Source organism: Mastomys coucha, unplaced genomic scaffold (genome assembly GCF_008632895.1).
Source record: "Mastomys coucha isolate ucsf_1 unplaced genomic scaffold, UCSF_Mcou_1 pScaffold22, whole genome shotgun sequence".
In the NCBI taxonomy this organism is placed as follows: domain Eukaryota; kingdom Metazoa; phylum Chordata; class Mammalia; order Rodentia; family Muridae; genus Mastomys; species Mastomys coucha.
Genome location: NW_022196905.1, coordinates 9,510,361 through 9,529,618, shown reverse-complemented (window position 1 = coordinate 9,529,618; position 19,258 = coordinate 9,510,361). Strand labels below are relative to the sequence as shown.

The 19,258-nt window shown below is 38.7% G+C and overlaps 1 protein-coding gene across 8 annotated transcripts in view; it reads left to right on the top strand.

Moving 5' to 3' along the window:
* The window catches only part of Wdpcp (WD repeat containing planar cell polarity effector), a 314,567-nt gene that overhangs the window by 147,586 nt on the left and 147,723 nt on the right, over nucleotides 1-19,258 (top strand). For all 8 annotated transcript variants that reach the window (XM_031342541.1, XM_031342542.1, XM_031342540.1 and 5 more), the window contains 2 exons: nucleotides 2,553-2,741; nucleotides 5,602-5,725. In XM_031342541.1, the coding sequence (XP_031198401.1) occupies nucleotides 2,553-2,741; nucleotides 5,602-5,725 (313 nt within the window). The remainder of the gene's footprint in view (nucleotides 1-2,552; nucleotides 2,742-5,601; nucleotides 5,726-19,258) is intronic.

Below are 19,258 nucleotides of genomic sequence, written 5' to 3'. Positions count from 1 at the left end.
ATCCCCTGGTGTTCATACATAGTTGTAAATTGTGTGTCATAGGTACTAAAAATGGAATTTAGTTCCTCTGCAAGAGAGCAGTATGCACTCTACCACTGAGCTATCGCTCCAATCCCTTATGGCTAACTCTCAAGTGATGATATCACTTGGTGACATTTTTTTCAATATTTGGAGGTTTCTCTCTGCATTTTATATCTAATTCCCTTGATGCTAGAGAATCTAATCTACTCATATGATTTAGAACTTTTGAAATGCAATGTTTTATTACTCTGAGATGCTTAGGCTTGGTGTCTGTTCCATGTGTAGTCAACTGAATATGTGATGCACTGTTGTTGGGTGAAATGCTTTGCAAATGTTGGGTAGCGATGAAATTTGTTTAGGATGGGCATGGCTGTGCGTACCTGTAACCCCAGCACAGAAGAAGTAGAAGCCAAAGAGGGTCAGAAGTTCAAGATCATCCACTGCTACAGGAAGAACCTGAAGCTAGCCTGGACTCTATATGACCTGTCATAGAGAAGAGGAAGACAGATAGACAGACAGACACACACACAGAAAGAGAAAAGAAACAAAGGAAGGAAAGAAAATATATCTAGATGTTAAGTTTTCACTGATAATGTTTTTCAAATATTTTTCCAGATTTTCTTTTTATATAACCTCTTGACTCATGAAGGATCACTGAAATCTCAGCTGTAATCATCTGTTTAGGTCTCCCCACCCTTTCAGTTCTGTCCATTCTTGTTACATTATTCAGAACTCTATTATTAGATGTATTTAAAGACTTTGAATTTTGAATCCTCTATTATAAGAGTTTAAAATTTTAGGTTATTTTTATTTTTATCTTAAGCCCTTTAAAACTGTCTTCCTGTTTTTTAGTTTGCATAATTTCAGATGCAAAGCCTATTATCATTCATTTCTTGTTTCTCTGTATGTCCTGTGTCTCTTCCACCACCATTAAAAATAATTTCTTTATTTTTGAACTATTTGCCTGTGATCATCCACCGCTTTGTTCAGAACAGCTTACTTCTTTCTCTTGCTAGTAGAAGACCTGCTGCTTCTGATCCAATTGAGTAGAGACTCCAGCTAGTCTCAGCAAGGCTGCGGCGTACTGACACCTCCTGTCAAGAGCTGCCTGATTTGTGATGAGGACTTGGAGTGCTTGACACAGGCTGCTGAGGGTAGTTACATCTGTTGATTCTACCAACTCAAAAGGGATAGTAAAGTTTTACTGCTTAATAGACTTAGGGCGATTCCCCAGATTCCCTATCAAGTTGAGTCTTGTTAGATACAGCACAAGAAGGCTGTTGGCTTTTTTTTTTTTAATGTAACTTGGAGTTAGTATGAAGAATTTCAGTATCTTTCTCATGAACTAGTATATTTTAAAAACCACGAAACCTATAAATATCCCAGTTAAATTCTGATGACAGTAATAAAAAGAAATTACAGTAATATTTTGTAATATTTTATGGCTTATAAAATAATTTCACAGGTCTTTTCTCATTTAGCTTTATGATTATTTGTACTGAGTTTTTATAGACTTACCAGAATCAATAAAATACTTACTGAAGAAAAAAATTGAGCATTTAAACTTTTTTCCTCTTGTGTATATGTATGCTTACATATTCATGTTTATGATCAGATGCATTTGGGGCCAGAGGCCAGTTCTGGAGTCTTTTTCAGTTGCCTTTCATCCTTTTGGTCTCTCTCTGAACTTGAAAATCTCCTTTTCACCTAGACGAGCTGGCTAGCGAGCCCTTCTCATGCTCCTGGGCTCATTTCCTCTGCACTGGGATTCTGTGTATGCACTGCTGTGCCTAGCTTTTCCTGCAGCTTCTGGGGGGTTCAGCTTGGGTCCTCATGCTTACTCACCAAGCTTGTCACCAGCAGGGCTGGGATTCTGTGCATGCACTGCTGTGCCTAACTTTTTTCTGCAGCTTCTGGGGGGTTCAGCTTGGGTCCTCATGCTTACTCACCAAGCTTGTCACCAAGCTTGTCACCAGCAGGGCCAGCCATCTTCCTTGCCCCATTAAAAAATGGAAACAAAGCAGAAAGATGCTTAAAAGCCACAGTGTTTGCCATTTAACATGTAAAAATTGTTAGTGTCAAATGCCATCAGTCTTTTATAAATAAAACTAAATGACTGACTGAGCCTTTTTTTTTTCCTCTACTGTTCCTGATCAAGCGGGAGTGGGTAGGTGGGTAAGCAGGGGGAGGGGATAGGCGATAGGGGGTTTTCTGAGAGGAAACCAGGAAAGGTGATAACATTTGAAATGTAAATAAAAAATATCTAATAGAAATTGCTATAGCAAAAACACAAAACAAAAACAACCCCCCCAAAAAAGCAGAAATAATAATAATAATAATAATAATAATAATAATAATAAAATAAAATAAAAAAATAAATGTTCCTGATCTGTCAAGATTGGAAGTGGATTTATTTTCTATTGAAAGGGTAAACCAATGTACCCCTGATGTCCCAGTATATTTTTTTCCTTTGTGTAAAGAGTACCCTTGTTTTTGTTTCTTGATTTTGTATTTCACTTCTTTTGTGACAGGGATCCTCACACGAGGACAGCTGGGCCTGGTAGACCTCATCTTACAGTACATTCACTGCGATGAGGTGTGTGAGGCGATCAACATCCTGAGCAGCATGAACTGGGACACCCTGGGCCCGCAGTGCTTCGTCAGCATGAGCGCCATCGTGAACCATCTTCTTAGGCAGAGGCTCACTCCAGAGAGAGAAGGTCAGACCTGAATACATCGCGTCAGTGGAGTCAGTTTTAGGATGTTTCGGGTTATGTCATTGGAGACTGAGGAAAGTATGAATGCTGTATTAAAACTGAAACGATATCAGAGCATTATTCCCAAATGGTACCACTTTCTGTATGGGATTTGTCAACACACCTTTTCTGCCTGGGCTTGTGTTGAAGCTCACAGTATCGTTGTTCCAAAATTGAGTCAAGCTCAGATTTCAAGCTTTGATCAGAAGTTTCATTTATTCCCTGTCTGCAGACAAAGGGCACCAAGCCAAGGTCTTATTCCTCTCTCACAGTAAACAGCAGTATTTCCCTCACACCTAAGTCCTCTGTCAGTCAGACAGCAGCTCTCATCATCCGCTTTGTGTTTGTGCACCAGGATGGTCTGTAGCCTAGGCTCCCCCCACCCCCTGGTTATCATGCCTTGGAGTTGTTCTCTTGAGTTGCCCCTTCCTCTGCCTGCTTGGATTGTCTTATCTTTCCTTACTAATCCAAGATGTTATTCTTTTATATGATGTGAAATATACCAAAACAGCTGGGATTTATACATTTACTTCATATCTGGTTTTGCTACTAATGTTAGGAAATTATGACTAGAAGGTATTCCTAAATAATACAGGGTAAGAAAATCAGGACAAGTCTATTACTGGAGAATATTTTCTCTTAGTATTTTCACTGGGTTTTAATAGACTTTCTTCATTTTTATTACATTTCCAAAATAAATAATAAGTTTTTGGATAAAATTTTGTAGTTGGCCAGTAAGCTCATGAATCTCTAGGAAGTTTGTATTATGGACCTTGGCCTGACTCCCAGAATTCCTTTCTAATATGTGTTTAAGAATTAAGTGAACTTTTTGGAAGTAGTCCAAACTCATCTATGGAAATGTCAGTGTTTGTACATAAAGAAAGTGCCTACCACAGTACATGGCCCACTGTGGTATTTTCGGAATAGAAAGTATAACGCTAAGAGTTTAGGCAATAGAAAAAATTACTATACTTTGGCCTACAGAGTTATCTCATGTACTTATTTCTTAATATTGATAGACTTCTCAAGATTAAGTATGTACTTAAAAGTAACAACAAAAACTAAAGACCAGGGTCTCCAAAGACAGTCTGTAGTGCTATGTGCTCTATGGAACAAGTCCACAGTGTACAGTTAAAGAAGAAATATGGGGAGTTAAAATAATGACTTTCACTCAGGACACTGAGCTCTTAGCTCCTTCATGAATTTATGATATTAAATTGCAAGCTTGTAAGAAAGATTATAAAGCAATATACAAATGGGCATTGTCAGATTCCTGCCCTATAAAGGATTGTTCTTCCCAAAGAATCATATTGGGAGATAGGGAAATAAAAAGCTTTTGGGCTATTAAAACAAAAATCTATATATATCCTGGGTTATCCAAATGTGTCTATGCTAAGCAGATATGTGCATTTTTGTCAGGTAACTACAAAACACATTTCTAAAGTGCTCAAAATTCCCTGTTGAGATTTATTTTATCTGAATCTAACAAATTTGACATGGTAATTCGTTGTCCTTTTATTAGTGAAACCTAGTGTGCTGTTATTTCTAGCCATGTTGGGTCTGTCTTTGAGATCTTCATTTCTGCCTTCAACATCAAGCTGGGCAGCCTAATGAATCCGGAGCTGTGCTGGGAGGTCTGAGTGCTCCATGTAGGCTTGAACATTTCAGATGTACAAAACATGCTGTCAGGAAAACAAGCAATGGTGGGAGAATCGGCCTTGTTTTCACAATAACAGCGCTATATTCAATTTTAATCTAAATTGACTGCTGCTTTGAAAGAAAATGCCTCCAAAATGCATCCTATTTTACTATCTAGATTTGAGATTGAAAAATAAAAAAGAAATTACTAAAGCCTGCAGCAATTATTCTGACAAGGTGTTTAATACTTACAAATCTAAATAGGCCTACAACTAAAGGAGTTTCACTAAATAATGGATTGTTTATTCAGCCCAGTGTTGAAAGCATAAATATTAGAGGAATCTAGCTGTGAACTGCAGTACATTCATACATACTCATGTTCTCACCATATGGTAAATCACTGCCAGGTATTTCTGGGCAGAAGGAAGCACAGCCCCACTGGCATATCTTGGTAAAACTATGAAGTAGACAGAACGCACCTTGTCTCCTAATGTCTTATCTCCTGGCCTCCCCCTTTATCAACAGCCTCTCTCCATTCTTCTCCTATCCCAGGATGTTTGCTTTCATGAAAGAACAAAGCACAGGACCTTGTTTACATGTGTGTGTGTGTGTTGAGTATAGGCCATAGTGAATATGTGGGGGTCAGAGGACAACTTGTGGGAGTCGATTCTGTCTTCTACCATATGGGTCCTGGGAATAGAACTCAGGTCATCAGGCTTGGCAGCGAGTGTCTTGACCTGCTGGCCCTTACTGATACTTTAAGAAAACATTTCTACTGTGTTGATTTTATTTCCCTATTCAGGCAGTTAGTTTTCCCTTTCTGCTAAAGAGAACATTTAATGTTGAGCATACTGCAAATTGATTTTACTGGAAATACTAGTTGAAACTGTGCTACTTTGCTGAGTCACTGTTTTAATTATCCATTGATGGTGAGAGATTGGTTCATTATGGATTTTCTTCGGTTGTGACAGCTTGTTGTTGCTCAGAGTCATTGTCAGCTTTGTCTCTGTGAAAGTTTATACACAGGTTTGTTTTTGTACCAGCTGCCATTTTTTAATTTCATCTTTTCTTCAGCAAGCTCTTATTTGATCCAAGTTTGCAGAACCTGACTGACTGCAGACTCGAGGATTCTGCTGTAAGGAAGGAGTGTCTCTTTTCTTAGTGCTGCTCTGTTTGAATTCCACAGCACAGCTTGAGGCAAGCCTTGGGACCTTCTATGCTCCAGCAAGACCACTTCTGGATACAACTATTTTGGAATATAGAGAGCCGGTCAGCAAGTATGCCAGGAGGCTCTTCCACCACTTGCTCAGGTGAATGATGCCTCTGAATTTCCACCTGTCAGAGTACACATTTAAAGAGCCATCTTTCATGAGACTCCTCCATAATATGACTGTGTCCTGACAACTTTTCTCTTTAAAAGAAAATAAATTTTATTAGTTTTTATTTAATCTGTTTTCCTTTTAAGGAACTATTGGATATTACCTGGGGCCATTTCATCATCTGCAATACACTCTACCCTTTAAGATGATAGTTAAAACTACCTCTGTAAAAAAGTGAATGTGAAAATGTTAATGAATTTTGTTCCTAGCTCTAAACAAATACCTTTTTTTTTTTTTTTTTTTTGGTTTTTCCAGACAGGGTTTCTCTGCGTAGCCCTGGCTATCCTGGAACTCACTTTGTAGACTAGACTGTCCTCGAACTCAGAAATCTGCCTGCCTCTGCCTCTGCCTCCCAAGTGCTGGGATTAAAGGTGAGTGCCACCACTGCCTGGCTAAACAAATTCTTTTATCTAAACTGAATGTGAACTAACTGTGCATGTGCTCCGAGGCTCTGAGGCAGGTGTTGGCTTGCTTTCCTTCCACATTGCACACAATGTGGCAGGTGCTAACTTCACTGTAACTCATTTTCCTACTTTATGTACATATAAATGTTCTATCATCTGTAGGGATTATTTGACAGATTTGATAAAAATGTCAAATATGGCTCTGAGAAACATTGTAGCAGTTGGAGAGAACTTCTATTCATACAGGAGGATGGAAGGAAGATGAAAATCTAGATAGAAAGATTAGGGACACACACAGATGCTGTGAAAACTAGTGTTAAAATCAGGTAAATGGTTAGTATGAAAGGATGTTCTGGAATGAAAAGAAATGTAGTATCTGCAGGTGACCTGGCTACCCAAATACACCAGTTTTGTTTCTTAAGATGAGTAGTATATACTAGGGTCTAATAAAAACCATTTCTCTTTCAGTTGTATATGTATACTTACTATATTATGTATATATAATATTTTATAATAGAATTTTGAATTCTGTTTACAAAAAGGAAGGATTTCGTGATGGAATTGATTTTAGTTTTCATTTCACTAAGAATGTACTTGCTATAGTACTGTACAATACTTTCAAGGACTTTCATATATATTGTCTTATTTTAAATCAGAACAACTTTGTAAAGGGAGTATTATGTCATGAAGTAATAAACTCAGGCTCAGATGAAGCTCAGCAGATAAGATGAATAACAAGTGATCTTGGGCTGGTTTCTACAGCTCTTTACTCTTTCCTAAAGACCACTTACTGAAACTGCTTGTATAAGTTTTAGATACTACCTTCCAAAATAACTGTGGATTGTCACTAATATAAGAATAGGCTGATGATAGATGTTCAACTGTCCCAAAAGAGGGGGGAGTTAAGATTGGTCAAGACTTGAGGAGGTATACTGTTATGCAGACATTTGTGCTCCATAATTACTTTTATCTCTATATAAGGTGGTACTTTGAACTTTACACAGCAGTGAGGCCTTTACAAAAATCGTATTTTTGGAAACCAGGAAATGTTAATATATTGCAAGTGCTATTATCTGTAATTGAATCTTGCCTTTTTATCTGAATGGTGTTAGCATATTTCAAGAGAGTCTTTCCTCATCTTAAATGTAGCAGTCTTCATGCATGAGCATATCCTAAAAATATTGGGGTTAAAGTCATATGTGCTTGAACATAGGGCTTTGCTCTTTGTTTTAATTCCTATTTTGTTTTTCCTGTTTCTAGTGAAAATTGATGAGTTAATCTCTTGTCTAAAGAGCTCAAAAAGCCCCACATGAATAAGAACTTTGAACGTGTTCTGTGTTGTAGCCTCACTATGGTTTTGGCCTCTGACTTTAATGCAATTATTTGTATTTTCTCAACCTCTGGCCTAGGAGACTGTCTTGTAAGATTGTGAATTTTTCCTCAGTGTTGTTTTAAATTGGGTGTTCTGTGATGGGTGATTCTTGTTGCTGTCATCAGGATTACATTCAGACTTTTCTGTTTGGTCACGTGAGATGTTTCTCTTGGGGAAAGCTGACAGATGCTTAGTCATGTAACATGTCCCTTGGGGAATGCTGACTGATGTTTCCATTCTCAGTGCTTTCAGTTACAGCAAATTTGCTAGTTTCTCTTTCAGTAGTAGCTGCACAGGGCATTGTGAAAGAGAAATATATGTTAGTAGAAACTGAATGAGATAGCCTAAACTGGAAGCATCCTTTTGTTTAATCTGCTACTGAGAAATTTAATCTAGGGGAGATAAAACTGCTCAAATGTCTTAAGAAAGGAAAGAAGTTGAGGGAGGGAGGAAGGAGGTAGGGAGGAAGGAAGAAAGGAGAGAAGGAAGGAAGGAAGGAAGGAAGGAAGGAAGGAAGGAAGGAAGGAAGGAAGGAAGAGAGGTGCTAGAGCTGTATTAAGTCTTCTGCTTTAGCTATTCATTATTTTCATACTCTCTGAAAATGTACTACAGAATTAAGGCCATGTTCGGGCATTTTTAATTGGAGGAAGAAGAAAGGAGCCTCCTGGCAATTAGAGTTAGCCCGAAGTCACTGGGGTGCACTCAGGTGGGTGATGAGGATGCGTTGCTCTCTTTGCTGTGATCCCATACACAGGGTCTGAGGTCACAGGCTGACGTTGTGCTAGCAGGCAAGTGTCTGTGTTAAAACAAATGTTTGTGTACAATTCCAAGTTTTTTCTTGTTGGAGAGCAGTTCTCCAGCCATCTTTCTGTGTCTCTTGGCCTTTTTCCAAGTTTAAACATATCTAAACTGTAAGGTTTATTTCTCATATCTTTCTTGAGAACTCTGTGTATATTCACAATTGTCAGTTTTAAGACGAAATGTCCATTGATAGTATAAGTCATTCCATCAAGTGTTTTAATAAAATTAAAGACATAATAGTCTGATTTATTAAAAACTGTTAAGCAGCAGGACACCTACAAACAGCAAAGGCAGCTTTCCCTGAACTGTGCTAGAGAGTAGCTATTCACCTTTCACCTCTGTGAGACTGAACAGTCGCCAGAGCACTTAGCAGGGAGCCATTCCAAACAAGAGCTTTTCATCATAAACAAATAGAACCTGGGAGAGGAGCAAGTGAGTGCTGAGGAAAGCAAGCATTGCACCCGGGAGTGCCCCACCCCACGTGAAGCTAGTTTATTAATGTGGATGCAGAAGGATTTAGAGAGGTAATGGTTTTTGTAATTAACTTTCTCTTCAAATATAAGGCTACTGTGTTCTGATTTGGTGGTATTAATACCAAAGGCAGGTGCCTTTCAAATGCTTGTAAAATAGGCTGTTTTGAGAGAGAGGACTTTATTGCCTAGAAATAAAGATATAATATTTGTGACATTTTGTAGAGGACTGTAAGAATATGTTTTTCCTTTACCATTCCACATGAAAAGTTAAAATGAATTGATGTAAATAGGAAGGAATACGTGGCTAGATGTAATGATTATAATGTGGTGTTAGAGCTGTTCTGTCAACCTTGTGTTTATGTTTGTAATAGAATGTGGGGTGTATTTCTGGGGGTGGAGACAGCACCTGTAGTGCTAGTACTTAAGGAAGAAGAAAGAGTCAACCATGCATTTTGAATCAAAATAAATCTTATTTCCTTTTGTTCCCCTTTTGGTATTTTTAAAGCAGTAGCAACAATGAACAAAAACAGTACATGGGGCAGGACAGACAGCACAGTGGGGAAGGACAGGTTGCAGCACCCACATCAGGTGGCCCATGGCCACTCTTAACCCATGGGATCTGGCATAGGCATGCACACAGACAGAAGCATATGCACAAAAATAAGATCATTCGTTCTATAAAACCTTAGCACGTGCTCCTGGAGTGAAGCCTGAGATTCCTGCCCACCTGTGCTGCTCATCTGCTCAGTGTCCAAATGAAAGCAGACACACAACCAACCAACCAAACAGTTAAGGGCTGGAGACATGGCTTGCTGCTTAAGAGTACTTGGATGTTTTTACAGAGGGCCCAGGTTCCATTCCTAGCACCTACTGATAACTCCAGTTCCAGAGGATTAAGGGTCTTCTGACCTGTGCAGGAGTCAAGCATGCATGTGGTATATAGACATGCAGGCAGGCAAAACACACAGAAAATGAGTAAATCTAATTAAAATTTTAAAATCTTTAGTTAATTCAGCTATTAATAGGAAGACAATTGGGGAGTTGAAATTTCTTTTTATTTTGAGGCTCCTCTGGCTTCGCATTCTTTTTGCCTCAGGTTCATTTGAATCTGTATTGTTGAACATAAGTTCTCTAAGATGAGCTTTCCCTATTTAGTGAGGTCTAAGTTTCCCAAGTCCAAGTAGACGGTTATGGAGATGTCAATAGTAAGTTAGGAAGCATGTACGCAGTCAGTGTGTCTCAGACACAGGCCGAGCAGTGCCGTCTGCTAGTTCTAACATTCAGAACCATAGTCATCCTGCGCACTAAGTGTAAACTTGTCATGATGGAACTTAGTTATGGCAGTGTTAGGCAATTGAGGATCTTAGGTCATTCAAGGCTGCTCCTCGCAATTAAGCCATTGCTGAACAAACGTTGCCTAATGTCTACCTGAGGCCATTTTCTCTTCGCAGGCCTGCATTCAGAACTTCTTAAAGACATAAAGATGTTGATCTGTGTTTACTCTTTCCTTTCGGAAGAAATAATTGTTACCCAAAGGAAGGCAATTCTAAGAGGTGAAAAGATTATGATTTCAGGCCCTAGTGAATTTTTCATGTGTTACAAGAGTTTTGTTTTTTTGAAACTTTGGACATTTATTTTAATTCTCTTCTGTATGTTTATAGAGAACAGTGTGAATTGAATAAGTTAATTAACATGTCTGTCATTTCAACAATTTATTTTTTTCTATAGGGAGGACATTTATATTTTAGCAAGTTAGAAAGATGTAATACATTGTTGTCAACTGTGCTTGCCATGTGGTACAGCAGATCATGAAAATTCATGATCAACATCTTCCCTTCCCTGTGACCTCTCCTGAGACCCAGCACTTGCTCTGAGTAGACTGTCCATGCCAGGGAGTCCTCACTAGGTCCCTCACAGGACCCATGAGGTACTGAATTCAAATTTGTGCTAGTTGGCTGTTTGTTAATGCTTTCAACAGCCCAGTTTAGATAGGTATTTCCCCATTTCAAGTCATTGCATGTCCTTGACTTCAGATGCCAAGGCTGATTATATAAAGCAAGAGTCGGCTAACTATAACTTGCCTCCTGGTTTTGTAAATATAATTCCATTGGAATGCAGCCAAGCCCACTTGTTTCCATAACATCTATGCCTGCTTTCAAGCTGTAGTTATGACAGGGTTGTGTACCCCTCAACGTGTATTTACTATCTGACCCTTTACAGAGAAAGTTAGCAAACCCCTGTTACAAATGAACAAACAGAAGTGGAGACCTACAGTTGTTGGGGGCATGTTTTCTGAGTGTCTCGGGAAGACAAGACAAATGTTATTTGTAATATGCAGTTAATCACTTCAGAACTAAAAGTCAGTGGAATTGATACTAGGTCTAAGAAGTTGAGGGTACATATAGGAATAGTAAGATACTTAGTTTTTAAAGATTTATTTTATTTAATGTATATGAGCCTTTTCCCTGCATGTATATCTGTGTGGCACATCTCCTCAGGTCAGAAGAGGGTATCAGATTCCCTGAAACTGAAGTTGCAGATAGCTGTGTGCCACCTTGTAGGTGCTTGGAATTAAAACCAGGTCCTCTGGAAAAGCAAAATGTGCTTCTGTCTCTCCAGCCCCCAGGAGGTGATTTGGACATACCAAACACAGCAGAGATGAGCCCAGCCTAGGTGTGCTATCACGGCAGGGAGTTGGAGCCCACCTATGGTTATGCTCATCTTCTGTGGCAGGAGGGGAGAAAAGTGACAGGCAGGGGATAAAAAGAAAATTCCCAAATACACTGTAAGAAAATTCCCAAAGACTCTTAGTGTACCTGGCTAGAAGTTAATTTTTGTATAGTGGCAACCCTCAAAGTTAAAACAGAGCCAGTATTTATAAATTAAACTTTAAATTTTAAGGAAATCATGGACCCAAATTTAAATATAAGAAATACTACAGAGAGATTCTTGTGCCTTGTCCTCTTCACCCCAGTGGTCTTATCTTCCGAAAGTATACCCTTATCTGATACATACCATCCTAGTGTTAATGCAGGCAAGACACAGCTAGGACGTGTGCACCTACTGTTTTACTTTTAAAAATTGCTGGAGTCAGTTCTCTCCTTGTACCTGTGGGTCCTAGGGATTGAACCAGTCAAGCTTGGTGGCTGGTTGGTGCCCTTATCTACTGGTCCTTCCTGTGTCCTTTTGTGACCACATGTACTTTCTGACAGAGTGTTACATAAATGGAATTGTATAGTACATGACCTTTGGAGATTTTTTTTTTCACTCAACATTAATCTTCTGAAGATTCTTCCAGGTTCTGTTTTTTTTTTCATCTCGAATGTCTTCAGACTTTTGCTAACAGATGCTATTGCAGTTCTTAATTCTTTAACCAGTTTTTCTCAAAAAGTGCCTTTTTTCCTTTCCAGTATTTATTTAAAACATATATCATCGCAAACCAGTACATGAAATTTATGTTTTCATTTAGCAGAAAGGTCTTTGATAAGCAACACTGGTCATCATCAAGTGACAAATGCTACATCTAGCAGGAAAGGCAGCCTTCATTTTACGCCCATGGTAGTTTTAGATCCCACAAAACAGCACATGTACTTGTAGCATCTGTGATTGAGCTAGCTGATAGGCTAAGTGTTTAGAGACTTATAGCATATTTTTATGTTTAATCATTTAAAGCAATTCTAGTTTTAAGTATATTTTGATATTATTCTTCCACTTCCCCAAGTCCTTCTAGATCCTTTTCCTAACTACCTACTCAACCTTATGTTCTTTTTCAACAAAGAAAAGTCCAATACAATGACAAAACTCCCCAAAAGAAACAAAATGAAACCCCCCAAACTGTAACCAAATAAAAGCATAGACACCAAAACAAACAAACAAACAAACAAACACAAAAACAAAAAACACTATGGAGGCCTGTATATGTTGGGTCAACTATTTCTGAGCATAAGGCCTGCCCTGGAGTGGTTGGTACACCCAGTATTACTACTCCATGGAAGAAAATAGATTTTTCTCTCTATAAGCAGGTATAAATATCAGTTCAATTCTTAACCCTTAACCTGGTAGCTAGGCATCATTCATTCATATTTATTCATTCACTTTTTAAAGCAGAAGTATAGAGAAATTATAGCAAAAATATCATGGTTATAAGGCAAATGAGTAGCCATAAGGAGGAAACCTGTGAGCTAGAGGTAAGAAGGGCTAGGATGCTAGCACAGGCTCTGAAATGTGTAGCTGGTGCTTGTGCTATTGGGGGAGCATGGAGGAGGCCAGATGATGTGCTGATAGACACCACAGCTGCATAGGTCCCTTCTATGAGGCCAGAGGTAAAGGAAGCGGCTCCTTTTGGTAGAGAGGAACAAGCTTCACAAATTCCTAAGGAATGTTAACTTTTGTGTAGCCACCAGAAATCCTCCTGGAGTTCAGGCTAGGTCATTGATGGATCTTTGGACAAAGACATTCAGGGATATGGCATTCCCTCACTCATCTCTCATATCTTCTTGTTTTGGGCTATTACTTAGAATATTGCTATGAGCATTCTATTCTTGTTCATGTTTTTAATGCAAATGTGTAGATCCTGTGTAAACTCATTGATCTATTCTTGCTTATTTTGTGAATTCTCTGATCACTCTACTAGAATATTTATCTCTTTTGTTTGCTTTTACATTTTTGTTCTTACATTTTATAAAAAGGAAGTAATCAACTCCTCTGCTAATTTCCTCCCCTCCAGCCCCTTCCTTATCCTCACTCCAGCTATGGAATCTTTATCTTTTTCTTCTTAGTTTTTAATATCTTTCATACATTATAATTTTTTTATTTTATTTCTTATTTTTTGGTTTTTTAGGACAGGGTTTTTCTGTATAGCTCTGGCTGTCCTGGAACTCACTCTGTAGACCAGGCTGGCCTTGAACTCAGAAATCGTCCTGCCTCTGCCTCCCAAGTGCTGGGATTAAAGGTGTGCACCATCACTGCCTGGCCCATTACAAATATTTTTAAAACCTACTTGATACTTATTTTTTTCAATTCAATTCATATTTTGTGTTTGCTCTTTCAATAGACATTTTAAATGGCCAGTATGTTACTGTGTTTTGTCATCTCTTGTTTGCCACATGCCATACATCATCCTAAGACTACAGAAATTCTCTATAATCAATAATCGATTTATTTCAGCCATTTCTCTGACTTTGTGCCTCGCATTTTATTCTTCCAATCCTCTGAAAATAGCTTAACATAATAAATAACATAGCAAGTTATCTAATAACATGTTCATAAGACTCTAATGTCATCTGAGCTCACTTTTATTCCACACTTAACATTATGAGACATCTTTTGACAGCAGTCCCAAGGTTGAACTCATCTGGTAGATCTGTGAACTCATGTGTGTGCATGCCCACAAACGTGACATAGAGATAATCCAAATTTCTAGTTTTCTTAACAAAACAGTAATGAATTCTAAGTCATTTACTGTTTTTGAGGCTGTGTTTTTGTGTATGAGTAAGTATGTGTGTGTAGTGTGTGTGTGTGTGTGTGTGTGTGTGTGTGTGTGTGTGTGTGTGTATGCAGATGGAGGTCTAAGAATGATGTCAAAAGACCTTCTTACTCAGTCTCTACCTTATATCCTGAGGCAGAGTCTCTTCCTGAATCTGGAGCTTGCTGTTGTAGCTACTTTGGCTAGCAAGCTTGTCCTAGGGATCTCTGTCTCATGGAATCTGGGATGACAGGAAGCCCACCAAGCCCACCTGACTTTCATATGGATTCTGAGCATAGAAATACTTTAACATGTAGTATTAAATTCATCTCTCCATCCTTTCTTACCTTGTTAAATATATTTGCTTTGACTTATTTCTATCTACTTGTACTTATTTTGGATAATTGTTTCTGTGCCAATACAGTTAGCTGTTTCATTTGTTAGAAATGGTGTCCTGGTTAGTTCTTGTCAACTTTACATAACTGGAGACACCTGGGAGGAGGGACCCTCATAGTAGGACTTCCTCCATCAGATTGGCCTGGAGTATTTTCCTGATTAATGATTGATGGGGAGGACCCAGTCCACTGTGGGTAGTTCAGCTCTGAACAGGTAGTCCTGGGTTCTATAAGATAGCAAGCTCAGCAAGCCATGGGGAACAAGCCAGTAAGCAGCATTTCCCCATGCTCTCTACTTTAGTATCTACCTCCATGTTCTTCCCTTGAGCACCCACCCTGGCTTCCCTTAATAGTGAACTATTAAGTGCAAGCTGAAATAAACCCTTTCCTCTCCAGAGTTGTTTTATCACAGTAATAGATAGAGAGGTGAAATAATACAGGTGGGGACTTGCCATGCTGCCCAGACTAGTCCTAGAACCAGGCTCAGAGATCTGAACTACAGGGCTATCCTCTGGGCCTGGCTTCATCTCTAAGTTTAGATATGATCCAAAGAACTCTTCAGAATGTTCCTATGCCATGAGTTTAAAGTTTTCATACGAACTCGAGTATTGTCTTTTTTGTTTGTTTGGTTGGTTTTGGTTTTTTGTTGTTGTTGTTTTGGTTTGTTTTTTGAGACAAGGTTACAAGGTTTCTCTACATGGTCCTGACTGTCCTGGAACTCATTATGTAGAACAGGCTGGCTTTGAACTCAAAGATCCACCTGTCTTTGCCTCTTTTTTTTTTTAAAGATTTATTTATTTTATGTATATGAGTACACTATAGCTGTCTTCAGACATCAGAAGAGGGCATCGGATCCCATTACAGATCAGATCCCATTACAGATGGTTGTGAGCCACCATGTAGTTGCTGAGGCTTGAACTCAGGACCTTTGGAAAAGCAGTCAGTGGTCTTAACTGCTGAGCTATCTCTCCAGCCCCCTCCAGTGTTGTTTTAAACAAGAAATAAAATTTATTTCTAATAATCTTGTAGTTGATTTTGTCTTCCAAGCTGGACATTGAATTGTCTATGGATAATCATCCTGCTCCCCACATCATGCATTCAAACTGTGATTCTTGTGTAGTGAATAATTATTTTAAGGATCCTCTGTTGTATTTGTTACTTCAGTGAGAAAATGCTACTCTTCCGTAGTTCTGTGTGATGCTGCTGTTGTTGTACACGCTGTTGAGTTTTTATGCATTTCTGTCTCCCTGGAATGCCAATCATAATTCCGCTCTCACTGAATGTTTTCTAAGTCTTTAAATCTATAAATTTTAATCTTCCAGTGTCCCTGTTCTGTAAGGATAGTTCATTTTATCAACAGATTTTCTAATAATACGCCTCCTTTACATTCTTGGAAGGTACTGCTGTGATGGTTAATCTTCATTGTCAACTTGACTGGATTTAGTGTCACCTAGGAAATGTGCCTTTGGGCATGCTGTGATGGCCTTTTCCAGAGAGGTTTAACTGAGGAGAGAAGACCCAACCTGAATGTGGACAGCACCATTCTACCCTGGCTGCTAGCATGCCTCTCACTGCTTCCAGACTGTGGGCCTCCCTTCCCAACCATAATGGTCTAGGTCCCTTTAAAACTTAGCCTGAATAAATCCCCTGTCCTCAGGTGTTGCCAGGTACTTCGTCACAGCACTAAGAAAAATAACTAAGAAAGATATCTTATTGGAAATGGAACATTTGAGTTAAAATATCAGAGAAACATAATAAACAATTTATGAGTTATAATGAGAACCAATTTTTTTTTTAACGAATTAAACCATTTTTGTTAAAAACTGAGGTCCAGTGACTCAAAAACTAGGCTTCTTCTACGTATATCTTCCAATTTGGTTTCCTAATTACATGAAAACTGCTAAGACTACGGTTAGCTTACAATTTTAGTGTTTTTCATTTTTAAAACTGAAAAATTAAAAAATGTATGTGAAAATAATTACTATCAACATCTGGATGTGAATATGTCTATTTAGATGGCTTTTGACATGGACAAAGTAATGAACTCTTTTGTGAATGTGATTTGTGTTCATAAAACAGAAATCAGAAATCAAACAATTCAGAACCTCAAACATGGAGGTAATCTAGTCCCCCACAAGGAAGTATTCAGAAATAAGACAGAGAGAAAAATTAGTATTAGAAGAGAAATTATCTTGTTTCTGTAAGAATATAATATGTAATTAAAATTAGAAATTAAAGGAAAGAGAAATAAAGAATATAAAGTCAGCACCTGAGAACTGGGAGCAGAGGATGCTGCCCAGGAGTGATGTCATTAGAAGCTGCTTGTGCTGCCTTTGCGGCTGTGACCCAGGGCTTGGGAGGCTGGAACAGGCATTGCTGTGACTTCAGTGCTAGCTACCACAAGCCCCTGTCTTTTAGAAAGTAATATAATTTCCTAAAAACTGAACACTTTTTATAACATCTTCAGAAGGATCTTGTAGAAAGCAATGTAGTCAAGTAGGTATTTGGAGAAAACATGTATTAAAGATTAATTCTATCAACTATTTTAAAGTAAAATGAAGTGTTCCTTGACTTTCTTCTTTTTTTGTAAATACTCTCATGGCCAGTGGTGGTGCATACCTTTAATGTCAGCACCAGTCAGACAGAAGCATGTGGCTCTCTGTAAGTTTGATGCTGACCTGGTCTTCAGAGAGTTCCAGGCCAGCCGGGCAACATAATGGGTATTCAAGGTTATGCATGAGATCTTCAGTAGCTATGTTGACCACAGTGTTACTGTTTCTTAGTCCGTTGTCATATAAACGTTTCTGACTCATTCTCGTCTGTTTTTACCAGTCTATTAATTTTATTCATTTTGTTTTATTTTCTGTAGCTCATGTATAGTTACCCTTGAAAAACTTTAATATTTTATGGCTATATGCTAAAGTTTACTTTGAATTTTAACCTAGATTATTCTTTTCCTTCCCTCCGTCTTATCCTGTGATGGAAACACTTTACTAAGACCTACAGGATGGATCTGTATTTAATTGATTTACTATGTTCTTGTGACGTGTGGATGATTGATGTTTATCATTTGAATGTAGTTGAGCTGTTTTTAGTAAGAGCCATGTCTGAGCCAACTGCACTGAGCAGTCAGCCTAGTATTGAGAAGTGGCTGAGGAGAAGAGATGACGGCCCAGGAAGCTTGCCTTGTGAGAGAGTGAAGAAGGATGGTCTTTCTGGGCGTCTGAGGGGATCTACTGGAAAAGCTGTGTGGAATAAGGTGTGCTGGCAATTTAAGTAGTTTTTATGTTGGAAAAATTGAGAGAATTCTGAGAATTAAAAAAAAAGTCAACAGGGTTTGTGGAAGGGATAAAAAGTATTTTTCTTGATTAGCTTTTGTTGAACGTGAAAACACTGGCTGGTGTCCCCTAACAGTCTAGACTGACCGTGCTTCAAGTTCTCTGAATAGACAGTGAGGAATGTCACACTAGGATGGTCTTCCATTATTTGTCTTGATTTTTAAGTGTTTTAAAGAATATTGCACAAAACCTATTTCCTTCACCACATTTCCTCTTAAGGAAATGATTTTAAATGTGTAATTTTTTCCAATCAGGGAATTTCTTTTTTTCTTTTTTAATTTTTTTCTTTCCTTTTATTGTATATTTTCTTTATTTACATTTCAAATGTTATCCCCTTTCCCGATTTGCTCTCTGGAAACCTTCTATCCCATCCCCCTTTTCCTGCTTCTATGAGGATGCTCCCCCACCTACCCAAGCACTCCCACCTCCCCACCCTGACATTCCCCTACACTGGGGCATCCAGCCTTCACAGGACCAAGGGCCTCTCCTCCCATTGATGCCCAACAAGGCCATAATCTCCTACATATGTGGTTGAAGCCATGGGTCGCTCCATGCATACTCTTTGGTTGGTTGTTTAGTCTCTGGGAGCTCTAGAGGGTCTGGCTGGTTAATATTGTTCTTCTTCCTATGGGGTTGCAAACCCCGTCAGCTCCTTTAGTCCTTTCTCTAACTCCTCCACTGGGGACCCTGTGCTCAGTCCAATGGTTGGCGGCGAGCATCCGCCTCTGTATTTGTCAGGCTCTGGCATAGCCTCTCAGGAGACAGCTATATCAGGCTCCTGTTAGCAAGTACTTCTTGGCATCCGCAATAGTGTCTGGGGTTTGGTGACTGTAAATGGGATGGAACCCCAGGTGGGGCCGTCTCTGGATGGCCTTTCCTTTAGTATCTGCTCCACACTTTGTCTCTGTATCTCCTCCCATGTGTATTTTGTTTCCCCTTCTAAGAAGGACAGAGGTATCCACACTTTGGTCTTCCTTCTTCTTGAGCTTCATATGGTCTGTGAATTGTATCTTGGGTATTTCCAGCTTTTGGGCTAATATCCACTTATCAGTGAATGCATATCATGTGTGTTCTTTTGTGTCTGGGTTACCTCACTCAGTATGATATTTTCTAGTCCCATCCATTTGCCTAAGAATTTCATGAATTCATTGTTTTTTTTAACTTTTATTGCATTATCAGAAAAGTTACATGATTTCAATTTATCTGAATTTGTTAAC